Source organism: Nesoenas mayeri, assembly GCF_963082525.1.
Source record: "Nesoenas mayeri genome assembly, chromosome: 17".
Classification (NCBI taxonomy): domain Eukaryota; kingdom Metazoa; phylum Chordata; class Aves; order Columbiformes; family Columbidae; genus Nesoenas; species Nesoenas mayeri.
The window spans coordinates 12412955-12432002 of NC_137565.1; the positions used below are offsets into that span (position 1 = coordinate 12412955).

A 19048-nucleotide genomic window follows, 5' to 3' on the forward strand; every position below is an offset into this window, starting at 1 on the left:
TGAAGGCTTGTCAAGACAGCAGGGAGGGATCACCACGGTGCGGCAGGATCAGCAGAGCACAAAGGTGCCATCTGGTTCCTCTGGAGAAGCAATCCCAACCCTCCTCCCTACCTGGACAAGTTCATTAACCCTGAGGGTGCTGAGATCCAGGAGAGACCCAACCTCCTGGCTGCTGCCTCATCAAAGAGACTCAAAGGCCACAGACCAAGCAATTGAGCCCCTCCATACTGCCAGGAATAATGCTGAGATGTTCATCTCCAGGAAGGGACCTTCCCTGGAGCAGCAGCACGGCCCCATGGACAAACCAAAGGCATCGGCATGTCCTCAGGCCAGGATGAGCTTTTTTGGCCATTTAATGTACCTTCTGCAGCCACTGTGACCAAATTGCCTCTTCCACCATTGCTGAAGAGACACAGCTCCTGGAGCAGGTGGGGCCCAGGGACCCAGACAAGACTTAGTGGGACAAGCTACATCAGATACCCCCAGCATCACCTACTCCCCACTGCCACCCCACAAGTGCTTCCAAAAAGCTTGTTGAAGGCCCATTACCCCAAAGACAGTGAAGTCAACTCACATTACCCTCGTAGAAGGATAAGAACTTGTTTCTTATTGGCTATTGAGGCAACACTGTTGGAACACACCATGGACAAGTCATGCCTGGAAAGGTTTTTGTAGCCTCAAGTGCAGCAGGTTGCCCACAGGGCTTGTGCTGGCTTCACCCGCAGAGGTTTTCAAGACCAAACTGGATCAAGCCTTGAGCTCTAACTCTACTTCAAGCAGGACTAGAGACTCCCAAGCTCCCTCACAACCTGAATCATCCGAAACTCATCCTTGCTGCTCATTTCTGCTTCCAGCTTTTCCCCATCGCAGTGTAAATCCAGGAAGGAAAGCAGAAGGAGCAGATCTCACCCTGAGGACACCCCAGGGCAGGTGCCCCTCTCATGGGGCAGACGCGGAGGTGGGTGGGGAGCCAACGGTACCTGGCAAGTTGAACTGCTTCTGCTGGCGCGGGCACTGCGGGGACGGGTGCAGGGGGGACGGGGGCGTTGCGCTGGGCGGCAGCGGTGGGGCCGGCGAGGACGGGGTGGAGGAGGTGGTGGAGGAGGGGTTGCTGCTGGAGTCTGGCTGGTAGGGCACCGGGATGTGGTCCTGCAGGACACGGGGACGGGGAGAAGAAGAGAGGAGCTGGTGAGAGCAGTGATGCCCAGGGCCACCCCAAGATGCTCCAGTGCAGAGGACCCTGGGTGACAAGCAGGAGCTATACAGGTCATCCCAACCCCACAGTTCCATAGAATCACAGAACAGTTTGTGTTGAAGGGACCTCCCCAGCTCCCCAGTGCCCCCCCTGCCATGAGCAGGGCCACCTTCACCAGCTCAGGGTGCTCAGAGCCCCGTCCAGCCTGGCCTGGGATGTCTCCAGGGATGGTTCAGCCACCACCTCTCTGGCCAACCTGGGCCAGGCTCTCACCACCCTCAGGGCAACAATTTCTTCCTCATGTTTGGCCTGAATCTTCCTCCTTTAGTTTAAAACCATCACCCCTTGTCCTATCACAACAGGTCCTGCCCAAAAGTCTCTCCCCATCTTTCTTATCAGCTCCTTTTAAGTCCAGAAAGGCCGTAATAAGGTCTCCCCAGAGCATTCCCAAACCCTTAACAAGGTCTGACCCTCAGCAGCACCAAGCTCTCCCATCTCCAGACAGATGCACCCATGGCATTTCCATCCAAGGTTAGAAAAGCCTGCATGAGCCTCCCTCAGCAGATCATTTTGTCCAAACTGATTAATTTTCAAATGATTTGGGCTTTCCAGAAAACCCACATACATTTTATTATCTATAGACCATCCTGACACACATGGCAATCTTGGCTAGGTAAATTCTTTTGTAAACCAACACTAAAGGCCACTAACAATAAGATTTCAATGGTATTCACAGAGAACAAAGTATCTCTAAAGAAGCGCTTTTAGAAATATCAAAGTAAGAAGTGAACCCTGTTGCATAAGGCGCATTTATAGAGGAAACTTTAACTAGAATGGGAATTCTCAGGTCAAAGCCAAATATATATATATATATATATATATATATATATATATATATACATATACACATGCTCGGCATCAGCTCTAGGCACCTGCGAGAAATTTTCCACTGAAGGCAACAGGCTCTAAATTCCATCACAAATAATTTCTTGCCATTTTGTTGCTATTAATGCCGGGCAGCAGCAAGGCAGCCAGGTGCATTGTCAGGTCTGGCTTCAACAGCTTTTGTCAGCGACACAATCAAATTCTGGGCTTGTTTTATTTGTAACGATAAATTTATTATTTACGGAAGCCTCAGGTGGTAGCAGAGACCTCAAACCAGCACAAATTCAGCTTAGATCCAGAGATTAAGAGGCCACGATGGAGCAAGAGCGATGGGACATGGGGTATTTTGCAAGCACTGACCCCATCTCCCTCAGGAGATACAACCCATGTCAGGAAACCCAAGTGGTGAAGGGTTTGCAGAGCATCTCACCCCACAAGCTCCCCCTCACTCTGCTCCTTGAATTAGCACCGGTCCAGAAGATTGGGTTTTTAATTTAAGCCCCCAAGCAGGTTTTTAAGCAGCTCCTACCCAGACGGTGATACAAGCATCAGTTACAAAGCCTGGAGACCCATGGGGACACGTGCACGGTGAGGAGCTGGGAGATGCGCCATCCTGGAGACAACCCACTGGTCCCGTCCTGCTCCAAACACAAGGTCAGGGCACAGCCCCTTTTGCTTTTAAATTCCTTATTTTATTACAAAATTACTCTCCACCCAGAAAATGGGATTGATGCTCCCAAAGGACGTGCCCTGGGAAAGCTGCTGCAAGGAGCATCCCCATGGGGAAACCAGGGGCAGCTCGAGTGACCCAGCTTGGGTGACATTTGGAAACGCCACCAGCTTTGCCCCCAACGTCCATAAGAAGAGCAGCTTCATGCAAAGAACCAGCAAAAGCTGCAGATATTTCATCGATGCGGGGCCAGGGGGTGGGTGCAAAGGGGGTGTCCAGGGCTGGGGGAGCCGCTCACCTTGTTGAGTTTGTTGGTTTTGGGGAGCGTCTGGCTGACATGCAGGTCCGAATAGCGGGGGGGTTTCCGCAGGGGGTTGTTGATATCGCAGGGCACCGACTCTGTCCGGACTAACCTTGCTGGATTAAGAAGGGAAAGGAGTGGGGGGGGGAAAAAGGGGATGGAGGGTGGGGGGAGAGAGATGGAGAGACATCAAAGCTTGGAAGGAGCACTTGGGGTCACGCTGCGCTTGCAAACCGCTCTGGAATCGCTCTCCAAATAAAACCCCTGGTACCTCCGGCCACTGGGCTCCTACAGCAAGATTTGGGGCTCCTCGCTGCACCCCGGCTGCAGCCAAACCCCCTTGGGATGTTGGGGGGCTTAAAGCCTCCCGGGGTGGGATGCAAACCCCCCGGCCAAGGGGCTGCAATTCAGGGAGGCTCAGCAGCCACCGTGCCCACCCCACGAACGAGGGGGACTCAGCCGCATCAGGAGGAGGCACCGTCCTCTTCCTCACTGCAGCTTTTTGGGGTGAGAGGAAGGAGTCAGCTCGGAGCATCCTGCTGTTGGTGGGGAGATTTTTTTGGGGGGGAAAAACAGCTTGCAGGAACAGGCCAGCTGATAGGCAATGGATTTAAGAGCTTTCTTTCCTTTTGGTGGCGGAGGCTCTTTCACGGATGCTGAGGCCACCCCAAAGCCACACCGCTCCTTGCTCCCCTGTTAAATCACACAGCGGGCAGCTCCGCGTCCCGCAGCATCACAGACCTCAGCCATAAACCCCAATTTCTGCCCATTCTGGGAGCCCTGCAGTGCAGGACGTTGCTTTCCCTGCCTCTTGCTCGGGGTTTGCAGCAGCTCAGAGCACAACAGGGGGATCTTTAGCCCTTTGCACCCAAATTTGCTGCAAGCAAGGGTACGGGGGCCAGTGAGAGGGCTGCAAAATTATCCCCCTCCAAGCCACAGCATCCCCGTGAGATGCCACCAGCGCAATGCATTTCCCCGGGATTAAACCGCTGAGTGTGATTTTGGTGGTATTTAACACAGAGAGCCTTAAGAGCTCAAAATTCAAGGCAATGGTGATTGGGGCAATTGGAAGCATTTCCCTTAGGCGGTCACAGTCCTCTGGCCAAAATCTGGAAGAAAAGAGGTGGGAAGCGACGCCCGTGGTCCTGGTGCAAAGTTCTCCCTCCTCAGCAGATTTTAAGACGGGCTCCCCGGGAGGAGTGCGGGATAAGGCGGCTCCAAAAGGACCAGGAGCATCCGCAGGGGTACGGCCGCATCCCCGTGGCGGGGACCCCCATGCACCGACAGCGCCACGGGAGATTTTGGGTCGAGATTTGGCTCTCGGATGGTAGCAAAAGGCTAAAACCTGTAGCACTTACCCCGTGCGGTGGGGAATCTGAAAAGAAAAGGAGGCAGGGGAAGGGTGGGTGGAAGTGGTTTGCAATGCAAATCTGCCTCGCCCCGAACGGTTCGTCTCCCTACAAGCGGAAAAAACGGGTGGGTAAAATTTTCACCGAGCGCCCAAAAGCGGTTCGGGAGCCTCCGGTCCCGCCAGCGAGGGGTTCAGGCTCCCGAATCGCCCCGGGGGGCTGCTGAAAGTTTTACCTGGTGGCAACGTCCACGGAGGCAGAAGGGGGAAGAAAGGCCCTTACCTCCGCGGTGGATGATCAGCAGGTGACATGGAGGGGCCTCTTTGGTGCATTTGTTGTGGCACTTGAGCCTGGCAAGGAGCAGAGAAACAAGGGGTGAGGAGTGAGGGCGAAGGGGATGCGGAGCATCGCGGTACGGCAGAGGGATGCAGCTCAGGGCAGGCAGCATCGCTGAGGACCAGGGACCCTTTTTCCACCCAGAAAGGTGACTTGATGTATGATTTTGGTTGTCACATATCCCTGCGGTTTTGCAGCTTGTGCTTGGGAGAAGCCTCAGTTCCCAACCCACCCAGGCTGTGAGTACAGGGATGAGGAAGATGAGGAGCATCTTCCCAGATGGGATCTGTGAGGATGCACGTCCTGGAGGATCAGGACTGGTGGCTGGGAGGACTCAGGGGCTGCAGGTCCTTCATCTGTCCCCATGGGCAGGTGTGGGAACCCTCAAACCAAGGGGGGCTGCCTGGCTCCCCTCCTTTCTCCACCAGCTGTGAGGGACCAGGCACCCACCAGCCAGCTTGAGGATGCCCAAAATTGTAATTTCTGCCAACTTCGGCTGACATAGAATCATTTTGACTGGAAAAGCCCCTCAAGATCATTGAGTCCAACCGTTCCCCCACCCTTGGCACTGCCCCATGTCCTGAGAACCTCATGTCCGTCTGTCCAACCCTCCAGGGATGGTGACTCCAGCACTGCCCTGGGCAGCCTGTTCCAATGCCCCACAGCCCTTTGGGGAAGAAATTGGTCCCACATCCAACCTCAACCTCCCCTGGCGCAACTTGAGGCCGTTTCCTCTGCTCCTGGCGCTTGTTCCTGGGGAGCAGAGCCCGACCCCCCTGGCTCCAAGCTCCTTTCAGGCAGTTCAGAGATCAGAAGGTCTCCCCTCAGCTCCTGTTCTCCAGCTGAACCCCCAGGTCCCTCAGCCGCTCCATCACACTTGTGCTCCAGCCCCTCACCAGCTCCGTTCCCTTCTCTCAACTCTCTAAAATAAAATACAATAAAAGGAGCAGACACCCATACTCCGGGGAAAGCTGCTTCCCCCCAACCACCATCCAGCACTAATTACACCTAATTAAACTCAGGGGCAGTGGCTGCACAGTTCCCTTTGGCTCCTGATGACCCTCTGCCTCTATACCCTTCCCTCCTGGCTTTATGATCAGGACCTTTAACAAAAAATAAATGAGAGCATTTACAGCTACAGTGAATATTCTGCAGAGCTTTGCCTGATTTCGCGGAGCTGGGGCAGGAGTCCATGTTGGGCTTCACCCCTGGGTCATGCATATAGGCATAAGGAGGCTCCCGCGCCCCAAAACATTCTCACTCTTTCTTAATTAGGGATGGAAATGAGTCCCAGCTCATGCCCCAGCAGAGCAGGGAGACCCAAGCGGGGAAAAGGCAAAGAGGAAAGGATTTAAAAAAACAAGGGTAAAAGGATGAAAAATAAAAAAGAAGAAGACAGCAGCTACAAGTCAATGAGCTGAATAATGAAAATTCAGGAGCCGCGCGCGTTAGCTTTTATTGCAAAGCCGTTCCTAGAGGGAAAGGCAGAGATTAATTTGGTATTCGAGGCTTGGGGGGATCGGAGGTTTGTTTGTTTTACCTGCTCGTTCCCCTCCTGTTCCTGGGGAAAGCAGCACCGGAGCCGGCGGCTACGGCAAAGCCGGCAAACGTAAATACCCTGCGTTCACCTGAACTTTTTACAACCGGGGGTTTGTTTGCTCTTTTCTGAGCGTCTACAGGCAGCGGGAGCATCGCAGGTCCTGCATCACATCCCTCCTCCCGCTCGGGTACCAGCCCCGGGCAGGGATCACGGGCAGCAAAGCCTTGGGTTGCTTGAGCATTTAACGCAACACAAATTGCTGCTTTAAAATATATACATATATTTGATAACAGCACTTCCAGAAAACCACCAGCAACTGCGGAGTAGCCAGGCATTTCTCGTCCAGGTTTAAATCCCAATTTGCTAACTCATCAGCATTTAATCAACAGCAACAGCGATCGTTATCACTCGATAGCTCTGGCTAACGCGGTTACCGGTGGCCGATTGGCGTATTCCCAGCACCCATCCCTTGGAAAGGCAATTGTGTCTCCAGAAGCAGCTTCACTAAGTGCTGATGGCTGCACGATATGGTTTAAGAGCTGGGACTGTGCCGGATTTAAAGCAGGATAAGTGGCCCCAGCCTCTGCCTCGCTATCTTTTCCCAGTTCTGCCCAATTTCACGGCCAGCACGGCCCCTCTCCTCTGCACCGCAGCTTCATTGCGGTGTGGGGTGAGTTGGCTTCTTGGTGCCACGACATTGCCGGGAAATCGAGAGCCACGAGACTTTTGCTGATGCAAAAATAATAGAGGATGTAGCCCAAAGCTGAGGGAAAAAAAAACATCGGATGCCCGGACACGCGATGCTCTCGTCCCAGCTGCTCAGCCCCCGGCCCAGCGCATCCATCCCCATCTTCCCCACATAATTCCACATGGAACCCTCCGACATGGGCATCTGCAGGGGGGCAGCGAGTGGGTGGCTGGGGGGGTCTGATCAAGCAGGATCTTCCCCAAGGACCCCGCTCCCATCCTCCACACGCAGCCCCAAGCTCAGCCCCATTTTGTGATGTCCTTTGCCCCATTTCATGTCTCATTAAAGCCTCCTGCAAGGCTGAGCTGGCGAGAGGCTGGTTCATCTCCCCGAGCCCAAGCTCAGCTCCCCTTGTTATCACCCTTGCGACACTAAGGAGCGACACAAACCGCTCGGGCACCACGACGTACTTGCAGTTTTTGCATTTTAAGCCGAACAACATTCCTTTCCCGCAGACGGTGCAGGTCTGAGACATCCAGTACTTGGTGGAAAACCTGCGGAGAGAATCACAGAGAGCGGCTGGGAATAGAAGCAGCTGCTCTGCCCCATCCCCTGCTCCTGCAGAAACATCTCGCCAATCACACTTATCTACCCAGCTCCCACTTTCCCTTTCCTTGCTGCCCTCAAACACTGCGGCAGGTGTCAAGGCATCTTCTAGGGATGCCAAAGCACAAATCTGAGTTATCCAGAAGGGCAAAGCCTGATCCAAGCCATCCAAGATGGGCATTAGCCACCAGCTCCCTGGTTTTACCTACCCCAGGCTGCAGCCAGAGCCCCCAAAACATCTCCCTGCACTGGGGACCCGAGTTTCGAGCCCATCAGAGAAGCAGCCGCCCCATGGAATAGCAGCACCAAAGCCATTTCTAGTGCTTCTTTCTGCAGGAGATACGGAAGGGCAATAATCTGGAGACGGGCAATTTGCTGAAGGTTAGTGGGGTCATGGATTAGATAGAGCTTCTATTGATAGCAGCTCAAGCCTTATCTAAACCAAATCTAAACTGAAATGGAATTTAAATGGGCTTCCAGGACAGCACAGCCCAGCATGGGAAATAGGGGGAGTGGTCCCAAGCCCCCCCCCATTCGGGACCAGAGATGCAGAGGGAGATGCTCATTCCCAGCAGTGGGGAGGATTCAGCGTACCTGTGTTTTATCGAGTTTCCCAGATCTCGACGGGGAATCTGCGGGGACCAGCGAGGCACTGACAGCGTATCTGCAGGGAGAGGAGACACAGGGAACACCATCAGGCCTAACAAAAGCAAGAGCGAAGGTTCAGGCTTTTGGGGACGGGATGCACACAAAAAAATAGGATTTGCCTACTATTTCCCTGTAGAGATGCCCTGCTGGGCTCCCTTGCTGGAAAGCAAGAGGCCTCAAGCTTTGTAGGGAACCCAGGTGTCCTGCCCCCTCATTGCACCTCCCAGCACCCAGTTTGGGCCAGGGTGGGAGGTCCTGCAGCCACCCCACGGGTGCTACACCCATCCACACATAGGGCAGGATTGCAAAGCTATCGTGATGTCCAAACAAGAAAGGCAAAGCGCAGCCGAAACGGCAACCACATCATTTATTAATAAGACATCACGTCTTGCGGTTGCGGCTGAACCAAAAGCCAAGTGGCAGTCGCTGGGAAGGTAATTTAACTCATATTGAAATACGAGAGCAGAGTAAAAAGCATCCTGGACACTCTCCTTCTGAGGGAAAAGGAGGGAGAAAGGGTAATGGGACCTTGGCCGGCTAAGGAAAAGGAGGTAAGTTAATTAGTGCCAGCTGGAGCAGGCAGGTAATTAGCAGCACAGCCATGCCAGCGCTGTGCTTGGACTGCACATCCCCCTTCAGCCTCAGCAAGGGCAGGGACCCTCCTCATCCTCCTCCTGTCCCGGGACAGATCCTGCCCCTGGGATGCTCAGCCTAGGGGTTCAAACACTGACTTTTCAATTCAAGGTTTCCCGGGCACAAGGACGCAGCCCCAGCTGCCAGCCCGGCCGTTTGCTCCCAACGCCAGCAAATCCCTGGCCAAACACGCTCTCCACACGATCCCCGCGAGCAAGGAGAGCCGCTGTTTGCTTTAATATCCTGCTTTAATATAGCGGGCGGCAGGGCGCTTTAATTGCGCACTCTTTCTGAAGGTTACATTTACATGGCCCAGCACCGGGGCGGCTCGGTGCTTCTTAAAAGCCTTGGGAGCACCTGAAAAAACATCCATCTCCAGCACCTCCCGCCCTCAGCTGCACCGGCTCCTTTTCTTACTCCATCACCTCCGTCCTGAGCACCCCCCAGGCACAGCCAGCAATTACGATGTTAATGGGCTACAAAGCCAATTAAGGTAATTGCTGCCCCCAGCCCCAGGTTGGCTGTTTTACACCAGCATCATGCCAATATTTTGGACACACGTTCCTCACCACTCCTTGAGATAACCCACCCCAGGCTCCCAGACCAGCATCCTTCCCGCTGCCCCAACATCTGCAGCCACCCAGAGATGTCCCCAAGCCCCAGAGATGATGCTCTTATAAGCAGAACCCTCACACACAAGCACTATTCCTCCTTAAACATCATTTTCTCATCAGTAAAATCACATTACGCTAATAAATTCCCCCCCACCCCTCAACACCGCTCCTCGATGAACTCAACACACGGGCAAGAACAAGCTCCTCGCCCAGAATTCAATCACAACCTCCGCTTTATCAACCACAATTTATTTCCACTAACTTTCAGCTGGCCTCAATTAAATCCAACCTGGGGAGGGGGAGAGGGGATGCAGGCAAAGCCGGCTGAGCCTTTTAATTACTTTCTAAATGTGCTCGCTGCAAAAATGTATTAAAGTGTATCGGGGAATTTTAACCTCCTAACAAAAATGAGACCTACGTGATTCACGGCTAATTATGTTCATTAGAGGGAGCGAGACGTGAAGGATCGTGGCGTTTAACAATAGACCTGCTGTTTGCAGGAGGGAAAACCAGCGAAGCGGGGCAGGAGGGCAGGGAAAGGCCCCCCCCCACCGCCATGGGGAACAGCCCCAAGGGTTTGGGGGGCTTTGGAGTTAATTGGGGATTCTCCCCTTTAACCTGCACACATGAGATGCCCACCCAGAGGAAAAGCTGTTTTTTTTCCTGGGGGATATTAAATGGGGTGATGCCCAAAGGGAAGGTGGATGTGCAGCATCCCAGAAGGAATATTCTCAAAAACCCCAAATCGTCACAATTAGAGGTAATTGCAAGAAAAAATAAAATAAAATATGTATTTATATAAACACCTTGTAGATGGGATGGGTTGGCCTCCCCTAAGCTTTGGAACACCGCAGTGATTGATGCCTCCTGACCCCCCCAACCCGGGTGTCAGTCATTACTTATACAGTTATCACCAACAATCTCCTTTCTGGCTTGAAAATCACAGCACTCTCAGCCATCATTCCCCTCACACACGGGTGTGAGGGCAGTTTTAGGATTATTTCCACCCCCTCCCATGTCCTCCCCTGATGTGGTGGTTAATGGGCATGGGTGTGATTTCCCAGGGCAGGATGCAGCTGGTACCCACCAAGCAGCCCAATGGGGACCCCCCAGCTGAGCCCCCATCACTTTCCTGTCTCCCCATCACCTGGAGCAGACCCCAAAAGCCTAAACCCTCCTTCCTAGTATCAAGATATTGTTCAATACCACCCAGCACATCAATCCTCGCAGTGCGGCACAGAACCCCCCGATGCTGGGCAACATCCCCCTCCACCTGGACACCCCAAAACCCCCGCGCTTTCCCTCGCTGCCGGTAAAGGTCATGACTCCCGCTCCACGGCACAGCTTATCCTCGAGTCAACACAGCGCTTGACGGGCTCAGATGTGCCGGGAGGAGAGCGAGGCCGGGGGGACACCGCCCGGGCGGGGGTGACAGCCGCCTCCGGCGCGTCCCTGACAGCCGACACGGCGCTGACAGGCAGCTGTGACAGCCGCCGCTGCGCCCTGAGTGACACCCGCGCACCTGGGAGGTGACGGGGACCGGGATGCTGCCTCGGCCGTGACGCCCTCCCGGCCCCCGCTGCCATCCCGACAGGTCTCGGTGTCTCTCGGCTGCCGGTGCGGATGTTTGTCCATCGCTCCCCAGCCAGGAGATGGGATGTCTGGACATCTCCTGCTTGGAGAGGCGCAGCCAGAGCTCCCTTATTTCATTTATTGTGGGGTTCTGCCCTCCCTGGGGGCAGACAGGAGGGTGGCGATGCCCTCAGCGAGCCCCAGCACCCTCACCGAGCTGAACTGCATTGATAGAAGCCATGTTTTGGCACATTGTCCCCCTTTATTCATCTCCTGGCACCTTTCTGGATGCCCAGGGAATTGGTGTGAACACGTTATCCATCACGGTGACAGCCTGACAAACAAACCCTCCTCCTCCTACTACAACGAACAGTGCCAGGCAATGTTCGCATTATGAATGGGATGGATCAAATCGATGGAAGTGAACTTGGAAAGCGTCCCGGGATGAATCACCACGAAGCCCAGGAAGGGCCAGAAGAGGTTGCACTTGTCTGTAGACGTCCTATAGACCCAGGTCTGCCCTGAGCAGCCACCAAAACAACCCCAGCACTGGCCCAGGGACAGTTGAGTCCCCTGGGGAGATTATGGAGAGACACTGGGGTGCAGCTCCCTTCCAAAACAGTTCAACAATGACCTAGAAGACAACCATGACAGGTCCAGCATCAGGTGTATCTCTATCAGCCCATCCCCAAGCAAAAATCACAACCCAGGGCCCTTCCCATCTCCCCCAGTGCCCCCCCTGCCATGAGCAGGGACATCTGCACCAGCTCAGGTTGCTCAGAGCCCCGTCCAGCCTGGCCTGGGATGTCCCCAGGGATGGTTCATCCACCACCTCTCTGGCCAACCTGACATATCATGATGGTGATGGGGGATGCTGGCAGAGGTTCCTTCCCACACAGTCCCAACCAGAGAGCCAAGCACACCAAGGAGCTGCTCTGCAGCAAAGGGTGCACCCAAGGGTGCAAAGTCCCTCCATGATACACCTCAGTCCTCGCTCTGTCTGGTTTTAGCTCCAAAACAGGATGGGAGAGATCCCCAAATAGAGCTGCGTCAATGTTTGGAGCAGTCGTGCCAGCAGCTTTCCCTCCTCAGGATATAAAATCCATGCAAGATTCAAGCTAAAAAGAGGGTCAACCTGCCCCCTCCACTAGTACATATGGCAAATATTCTGTATGAAAACCACAGCCAGGTCCAAATCCAGCAACATCCCCACAGTGTCCCTGCTGCGGGTAGAAGGATGGTTGGGCAAGTCGAAAGGAAACCTCAGCCCTTGCCAAGGGGATCATCCAGAGCAGCTGAACGAGGCCAAGCTCTTCTCAGAGCACCTCTCTAGTAAGAAAAGAGTCACTTTATAATCCTGGCAGTTCCTCTTTGCAGCGTGACAATCCTATTTATCCAGTTGAAATGTCACGTTCAGTCACTTCGCTGGCTTAAATACTCGCATTGTGATTTTTCCACCCCTCCTCCAGTTTGCAGCCTTGCAAGGTCCATTAGGTTTAAACAGACAAAGCTGTGTTCCCCGGCTCCGCACAGCACTGCTGGGGTTGGGAACCTCTGCTGCCGATGGTGAGGCAGGCAGATGTGGCCAGATGTGGCTGTGGGAAGCTCCCATCTCGGTTGCCAACACAGCTCTGGAGTGTCATACCATGGCTTGGTATGGTTTGCAGGAAGGTTGCAGGAGGAAAAAATCCACTGATGTTCACAAAAAAATGATGTCCCGGTTGGGAAGTACCCTGCTGAGGGTGGTGTGGGCTGGGAGAGTGTTTAAGAGAAGTCTCTGCCCTGCGAAGCCACCTCCAGCATTGGGGACAGGAATGGCACGTGCACCATGGCTCCCTGAACACCAGCATCGTGCTCTCAGGTCCTGCCTGGGCCTGGATTTAGGGCTCCTGGATTCCTTGATCCACTGGATATCACCTTGAACACCTCTCCTCCAGCCACACTTACCAGTGCTAGCCCCTCTGAGGGCACTTTGGCAGATGCTCAGGGGCTGAAGAAGCACAAGGAGCTCTGGTGGCACCTCAGTACTTGCCACTTGCTTGGCCATCACCAGTTGACCACCGTAGGCCCAGGTAGGCATAGCCAGGCTGCTTATTGGGGTAGACAATCCATGCTATAAACCACAAATCCCTTGGTCACAAAGAGCCAAAGCCAGGACTGGGATTCAGGAGATGTGACCCACCAGGGACACGGCCAGAGAAGCACCAAAGGCAACTGTAGAAGAGAGCTGATGTATGGGGCTGGAGAAGGGAGGTGGACATCACCAGAGACCACGTTAAAACAGCCATGATGGGCTCTTGAGGGACAAGACTAAAGCTCTGAGAGGTCACTGTTCATAACTCCATGTACCAAGAGATGCTCCACGGCTCCTGTCTCGCTCTCAGGCCACAGGAAGAGCCTCCCCGCTGTGTGCTGCAGGAAGGTGTTCAGCGATGTCCCCGCACAAAGGAGCCTCCAGCAGAACTTCAGTTCATGGAACACTGAGGACAGACAATGGGTTTTTCTCTCCTGGTACACACAAGGTCTTGGGTTGGGTTGCATTGGCTGCTCCTTCTCTTCTGCAGGGCTGGATGCCAGCTGGAGGACGGACAGCAGCGAAGACATTCCCTGCACAGCCACGTGCCCGGGTGCTCATTTTTCTGTCCTAGCAAAGCCATGCATGGACTTTTCTGTCCTTCCTTCTCCCCACTTTGATTTTCAATAGTCCAGGATGGAGACAACACTGTTGGCCCATCCTGGACATCACTGAGCAGGTGACCTGATGTGGATGCACAGGGTGACAGTGCCTTGGCTGGCCTTGCAAAAGGGAGAGGACAGGCAGAGGACACAGCCCAGGAGCAATGCCAGATGCCACCAGGACACACAGATAACCACGACACAAACAGGACCTACTAGACCATAAGCCTTGACAATAAAAACGAGAAGATCCAACCTGGTTTCTGGGAGCTTGTAGCCAAGTCATAGAATCATAGAATCATTTTGGTCGGAAGAGACCTTCAAGATCATCACATACCACCATTCACTTACCACTAGCACTAGTCATGGGGTGTTGAGTCCTAAATTCTATTTCAAAGTAACAATACATCTCTGGTGGTCACTGGATCAACAGGAGGGACCAGAAGCACCATAAGAGAGTCCTGCATGGAGACAAACCATTTGCTGTTCCTCAACCATAGGGCTGGGCTATTTCAGACTTCAAGGGCACCCCAAAAGTCTTCATTTCCCCCTTCTGCCTCCCCTCAAAGGGCTGCTAAGGAAAAAAATCCATTCAAAACCAAAATTCACAGGGATCCTGGCCCTGGGTGAAGGGAACTTTGCCCCTCCAGCAAGATCTGTGCTGCAGGAGAAAGAGGCTCCTCCTGCAGCCCACTGCCAGCCCGGGCACCATCGCTTCATGTCTGTGAAAATCTATTCCCATCAGGGCAAACCGGCTGTTAAAAATAAGAGAGAAGCATCCAAACCCGCATCCGATCGGGACCAGAGGTGACGCAGATGGGGACACGCTCCTGCCACAAGCAGCAAGACGCGCTGGCTGTTGAGAAGAGATCACGGAGAGACAGCGGGAGAGGGGGGGTGGCCGAGGGCTCGCCGGGCTCTGCTCCTGCATCTCAAGCTGACAACAACAACATTTTGTGGTTTCAGTGATCAGGGATGTAATTCCACATCAATCTAGAGTGTACCAGGTGCTGCAGTGCTGAGAAAAAGGGAAGAGGAATTTTTGGTCATAAAAGTTTAGGTATCCATGGTCATAGGGGTGGGATATTGGGGAGAACTTAGAATCACAGAATCATTTTGGTTGGAAAAGCCCCTCAAGATCACCGAGTCCAACCATAACCCACCCCTGGCACTGCCCCATGTCCTGAGAACCTCATGTCCGTCTGTCCAACCCTCCAGGGATGGTGACTCCAGCACTGCCCTGGGCAGCCTGTTCCAATGCCCCACAGCCCTTTGGGGAAGAAATTGGTCCCACATCCAACCTCAACCTCCCCTGGTACAACTTGAGGCCGTTTCCTCTGCTCCTGGCGCTTGTTCCTGGGTAGAAGAGACTTGGCTGCTAAACCACATTTGTGCCTCAAGGATGGGGATGGGGACAGAGAGGTCCCTGGGATGCGGGGTGGGCACTGTGAGCCCCATGGAGCTCATCCAGTAGCACACAGGAAATCCATCACACTTAGAAGGCAATGAGAAACAGTGGCACCCGAGGACACGGGACCCCCAAACCATGACCAGCATTTTTCATGCACCAACAAGTCCTGGTGTTTTGGACCAGTGAGAACTGCAGCAAGATGAGAGCAGGAGACCCAAAAACACATGAAGCACCACATATCGGAGCTGGGAGAAGCCACTCAGGTCCCACAACACCAACGCTGGGCACAGGGAAACCTGTAGAGATATCTACTCCATCACACTAATAAACGTTCCTGTGCACCACTCGGCATAAGGTAACGAACTCTCCACAAGCTAACGAACCTGGCATTGAGCTCCATTAACCCCATCCTTCTCTCTGCAGGGTTCAGCCACGTGCAGGATGTGGCCGCTCATCCCCCAGGGTCACAAACCAGAAAAGCAAATGTGCAAGGTGAGAGAAATCCAGAATGCAACTCAAGGATATGCCACCAGTACAGAAACAATGCAGAAAAATGAGAGAGAAACAGTATGATCTAGTGGGACTTTTTTGCCTTGCATCACATTTTCCCCCCAGTTTCCCCAGAGCGAGGGTCGCTCAGTGCACACACGGCGATCCTGCAAGGACCAAATGATTTTGCTGATGCTAAAACCTCTCAACAGGGATCTGGCGCAAGCAAGCCCCTCTCTCCACGGATCACATCAAGCCCAGCAAACGTTCGCAGCAGCCAAGAAAGTTGTAGGGCCGAGTGAAATGAGACGCCGCCCCAGCAGCGTTAGTCACTTGACGGCCCATCACTTCTCATCGCATCGCACTCCTGCGATGCCACATTACATCAGGTTATCACACCACGGGATGTAATCCAAGGCTGATGCGTGAGGAGAACCTAATGCAACGAGACATGGCGGGGGGTTGCTGAGAACGGGTTTTATTTCTTGGTTTCTGGTCCACTGGTCCCCATCGTTCTGGGCTGCAAGTTGAACTCAGCTGATGCCGCGGGGGGAAGAGTGGTGCAAAAATACCCCTCATTCCAGGTAAATCTGGCTCTGCCAGGGTTGGGTAGTTGGACATCTCTAGAAATCATATCTCCTGCCAGGTCCCACTGTCCCCAAAGCCAATGGAAGGGGAGCAAAAGAATGCCAAGAAATGGCTCAATGACAATCAATAATCCTAAACAGTGGATGATTGGTATAAAAAAAAGTAAAGACAGGAATTGTGATTTTTTTGCCTTTCAGAGGACTGGGAGAGGGATGAAAATAGGGCAAAGGATCTTCCCTGTCACACTGGTACCCACAAACCGGTGCTTGGCTGGTGAATCCGTCTTGGTGTCGCTTCCCATGGTGAGGAGAAGAACCTGGCGGTGCTGGGGGGCTGGGTGGGCAGGGAGGGGGCTGCCTGCAAACCCCTCCTCCAGCCAGGAGCCCAGCTGTAAAAATGACTAGAAGAACCAAAAACAAGCCACAAAGACCACGTTCTGGGTAAGTAAAGAGAAGGGAGAAGTCTGGGGAGGGGAAGGTGGTAGAAAACAAGCCAGCATATGGAGTCAGAGGAAGTTTTTAGCTGAGTAACAAGAGGCAAAGGGAGCTCAGCCTCCCCGCGACAGCTCTTGGCGTGTAAATCACTCCCAGCAGCTGCCATACATTTTCTGGGAGGGTTTTGTTTAGGCTGAGAGTCACGCTTGGCTTGTAAAAGCTTCCATTCCTGCAGAATTAATAGGAGCACTTGGTCCAAGACTGAGAAATAAGGGTCAGGCTGCTTCTCCCAACACTCTGGGTGAGCTCGACCCATTGTGTCTCACCACCAGCATCTCCTGCACGAGGACAAACGGCCCCGGGCAGGACAAGGCCCAGCTGCTGGGATCACCAGACCTGTCGGCGTTGGGGCCGGTGTCACTCGTGACTCCATGTAGGCTGAAAGTCCTGCAAGCAGGAGAGGTCCGAAAAGCCACGGCTGATTTCACAAAGGAGCCCTTGGAAAAGTCATTCTCAAGTGACAACCAGCTGGTGTCACCAACCCAGGCAGGACGGGAAAGCTTGTGGCTTTTCCAAACGACTGCAGCCACCCTCCTGCACCCATTAGTGTGATACTGGAGCATATCAGTCTATATAAATCAATATTCAATATGGCAGTGGTCTTATATACACACAGACACATATATTCAATTTTCCAGGCTCATATTTTACAGAATCATAGAATGAGTTTGGTTGGAAGAACCCCTCAAGATCATCAAGTCCAACATAACCTGACTCTGGCACTAACCCTGAGAACCTCATGTCCGTCTGTCCAACCCTCCAGGACTGGTGACTCCAGCACTGCCCTGGGCAGCCTGTTCCAATGCCCCACAGCCCTTTGGGGAAGAAATTGTTCCCACATCCAACCTCAACCTCCCCTGACGCAACTTGAGGCCGTTTCCTCTGCTCCTGGCGCTTGTTCCTGGGGAGAAGAGACCAACACCCTCCCAGACCATCAATGCTCACGCATCAGCCATCATCCACCCCATGGAAAGGGGACCTGGGGGTGGCACTGGGACTTACTTGCTGAGAAGGTGGCTTCGGTGTGGACAGGGGGTGTGGAGGGGAGGAATGGCGGGTACCCCACGAAGAAGGAGCGGAGGGAGCGCTCGGAGAGGAGCGGGGAGCGCTGCGCTGGGATGTTCTCGCAGCTTCCCACGCTGTTGTTGATCTTGAGGTTCAAGGGCTTGTTCTTCTTCTTGACTCTGGGAGGAAGAAAAATGAGAGAAAAGTGAATGGCAAGAAATCTAGGGGGGATTTGCTCATGGGTGTGGAGGAGGGAGTGATGTACCCAGGGATCAGTGGCACGATGGAGACAGCTGCTCACACAAGGAGATGCTGTGCTGCCCATGAGCTGATGTGAGAATTAGACCCGTTTTCCTACAAGAACTTCCAGTTCTTCCCCATCACCAAAAATGACAGTTTTCATTAAGGAGTGCATTGCATTCAGGAGCTCTTCCTCCTGCAAAACCCGGCTGAAAAGAGCCATGTTGCAACAGCGCGAGGTGGAGAGGAGCATCCTCTGTCCTGCCCCAAAGCAGCCTCGGGGAAAGGCAGCTCAGCATTTTTGGAGGATTGGGGCAGAGACCCATACGAGCATGGAGTAGACAACGTGACAGCTCACGGTCATCAAGCTCACAGCTCATGAACAGCTGGTTTTCTCAGAGTTGACATCATTAGCATTGATGCACAACTGAATTACAGACTTTAACTCAACTTGCTGCCTTCAGTACCTGCTTATATGGTTATAATCAGGCAAAAAACACAACGTGGGAGCAGAGAGGGAAGGGAGCAAATCACAGCACCTCCACAACCACAGCAGCTGAGCCTGGGAGGGAAACCCAGAGCCCCAAAATCAAACCAGAGCTGGGCAATGCCAATGCGGTGGAAATCAGGAAAGCACAAACCGCGGTACTGCTCACTCTCAAAACTTTCTTTGCATCCAGCAGCTGCTTTCCTGCAAACACCTACACACTTGTCCATGAGCAGCAGGTTCTGCTCTCTTGTCATTGCTCCAGTGATGTCAACCGGAGATGCACCCGAGCTCAGATACGCACTGGGGACCGCGGAGCATCCTCCCCGTGGCCATGCATCTCCCACCGCCCCGGGCATCTGGCCATGCCAGGCGATAGGAAATGACTGTACTGCGCTCCCCAGTCTGCCTAAGCAGGGGAAAATTAATAAGCTAATTGTTTCCTCGCACAGGAAAAGCTGCTGCTGCCTTTAGGGTGGCTGTAATGACTTTTTTGGGTGTGCTGGGATGGGTGATGTGTCCAGCCAGGTCCGATGAAAGAACCGTCCTGGCTCTGAGCCCACGGGGTCCGATGCAGCAGCAGCCCTGTGGGTGATGGTCACCATGTCACGCCCCACGAAG

General features: G+C 53.6%; 1 protein-coding gene across 1 annotated transcript in view; it reads right to left on the reverse strand.

Moving 5' to 3' along the window:
- Positions 1-19048, reverse strand: part of KSR2 (kinase suppressor of ras 2) — a gene marked incomplete at both ends in the record, with an annotated part of 79192 nt that overhangs the window by 32209 nt on the left and 27935 nt on the right. The window contains 7 exons of the mRNA XM_080355005.1: positions 981-1149; positions 3049-3167; positions 4410-4508; positions 4683-4750; positions 7435-7518; positions 8165-8234; positions 17698-17879. Of these exons, the coding sequence (XP_080211131.1) occupies positions 981-1149; positions 3049-3167; positions 4410-4508; positions 4683-4750; positions 7435-7518; positions 8165-8234; positions 17698-17879 (791 nt within the window). The remainder of the gene's footprint in view (positions 1-980; positions 1150-3048; positions 3168-4409; positions 4509-4682; positions 4751-7434; positions 7519-8164; positions 8235-17697; positions 17880-19048) is intronic.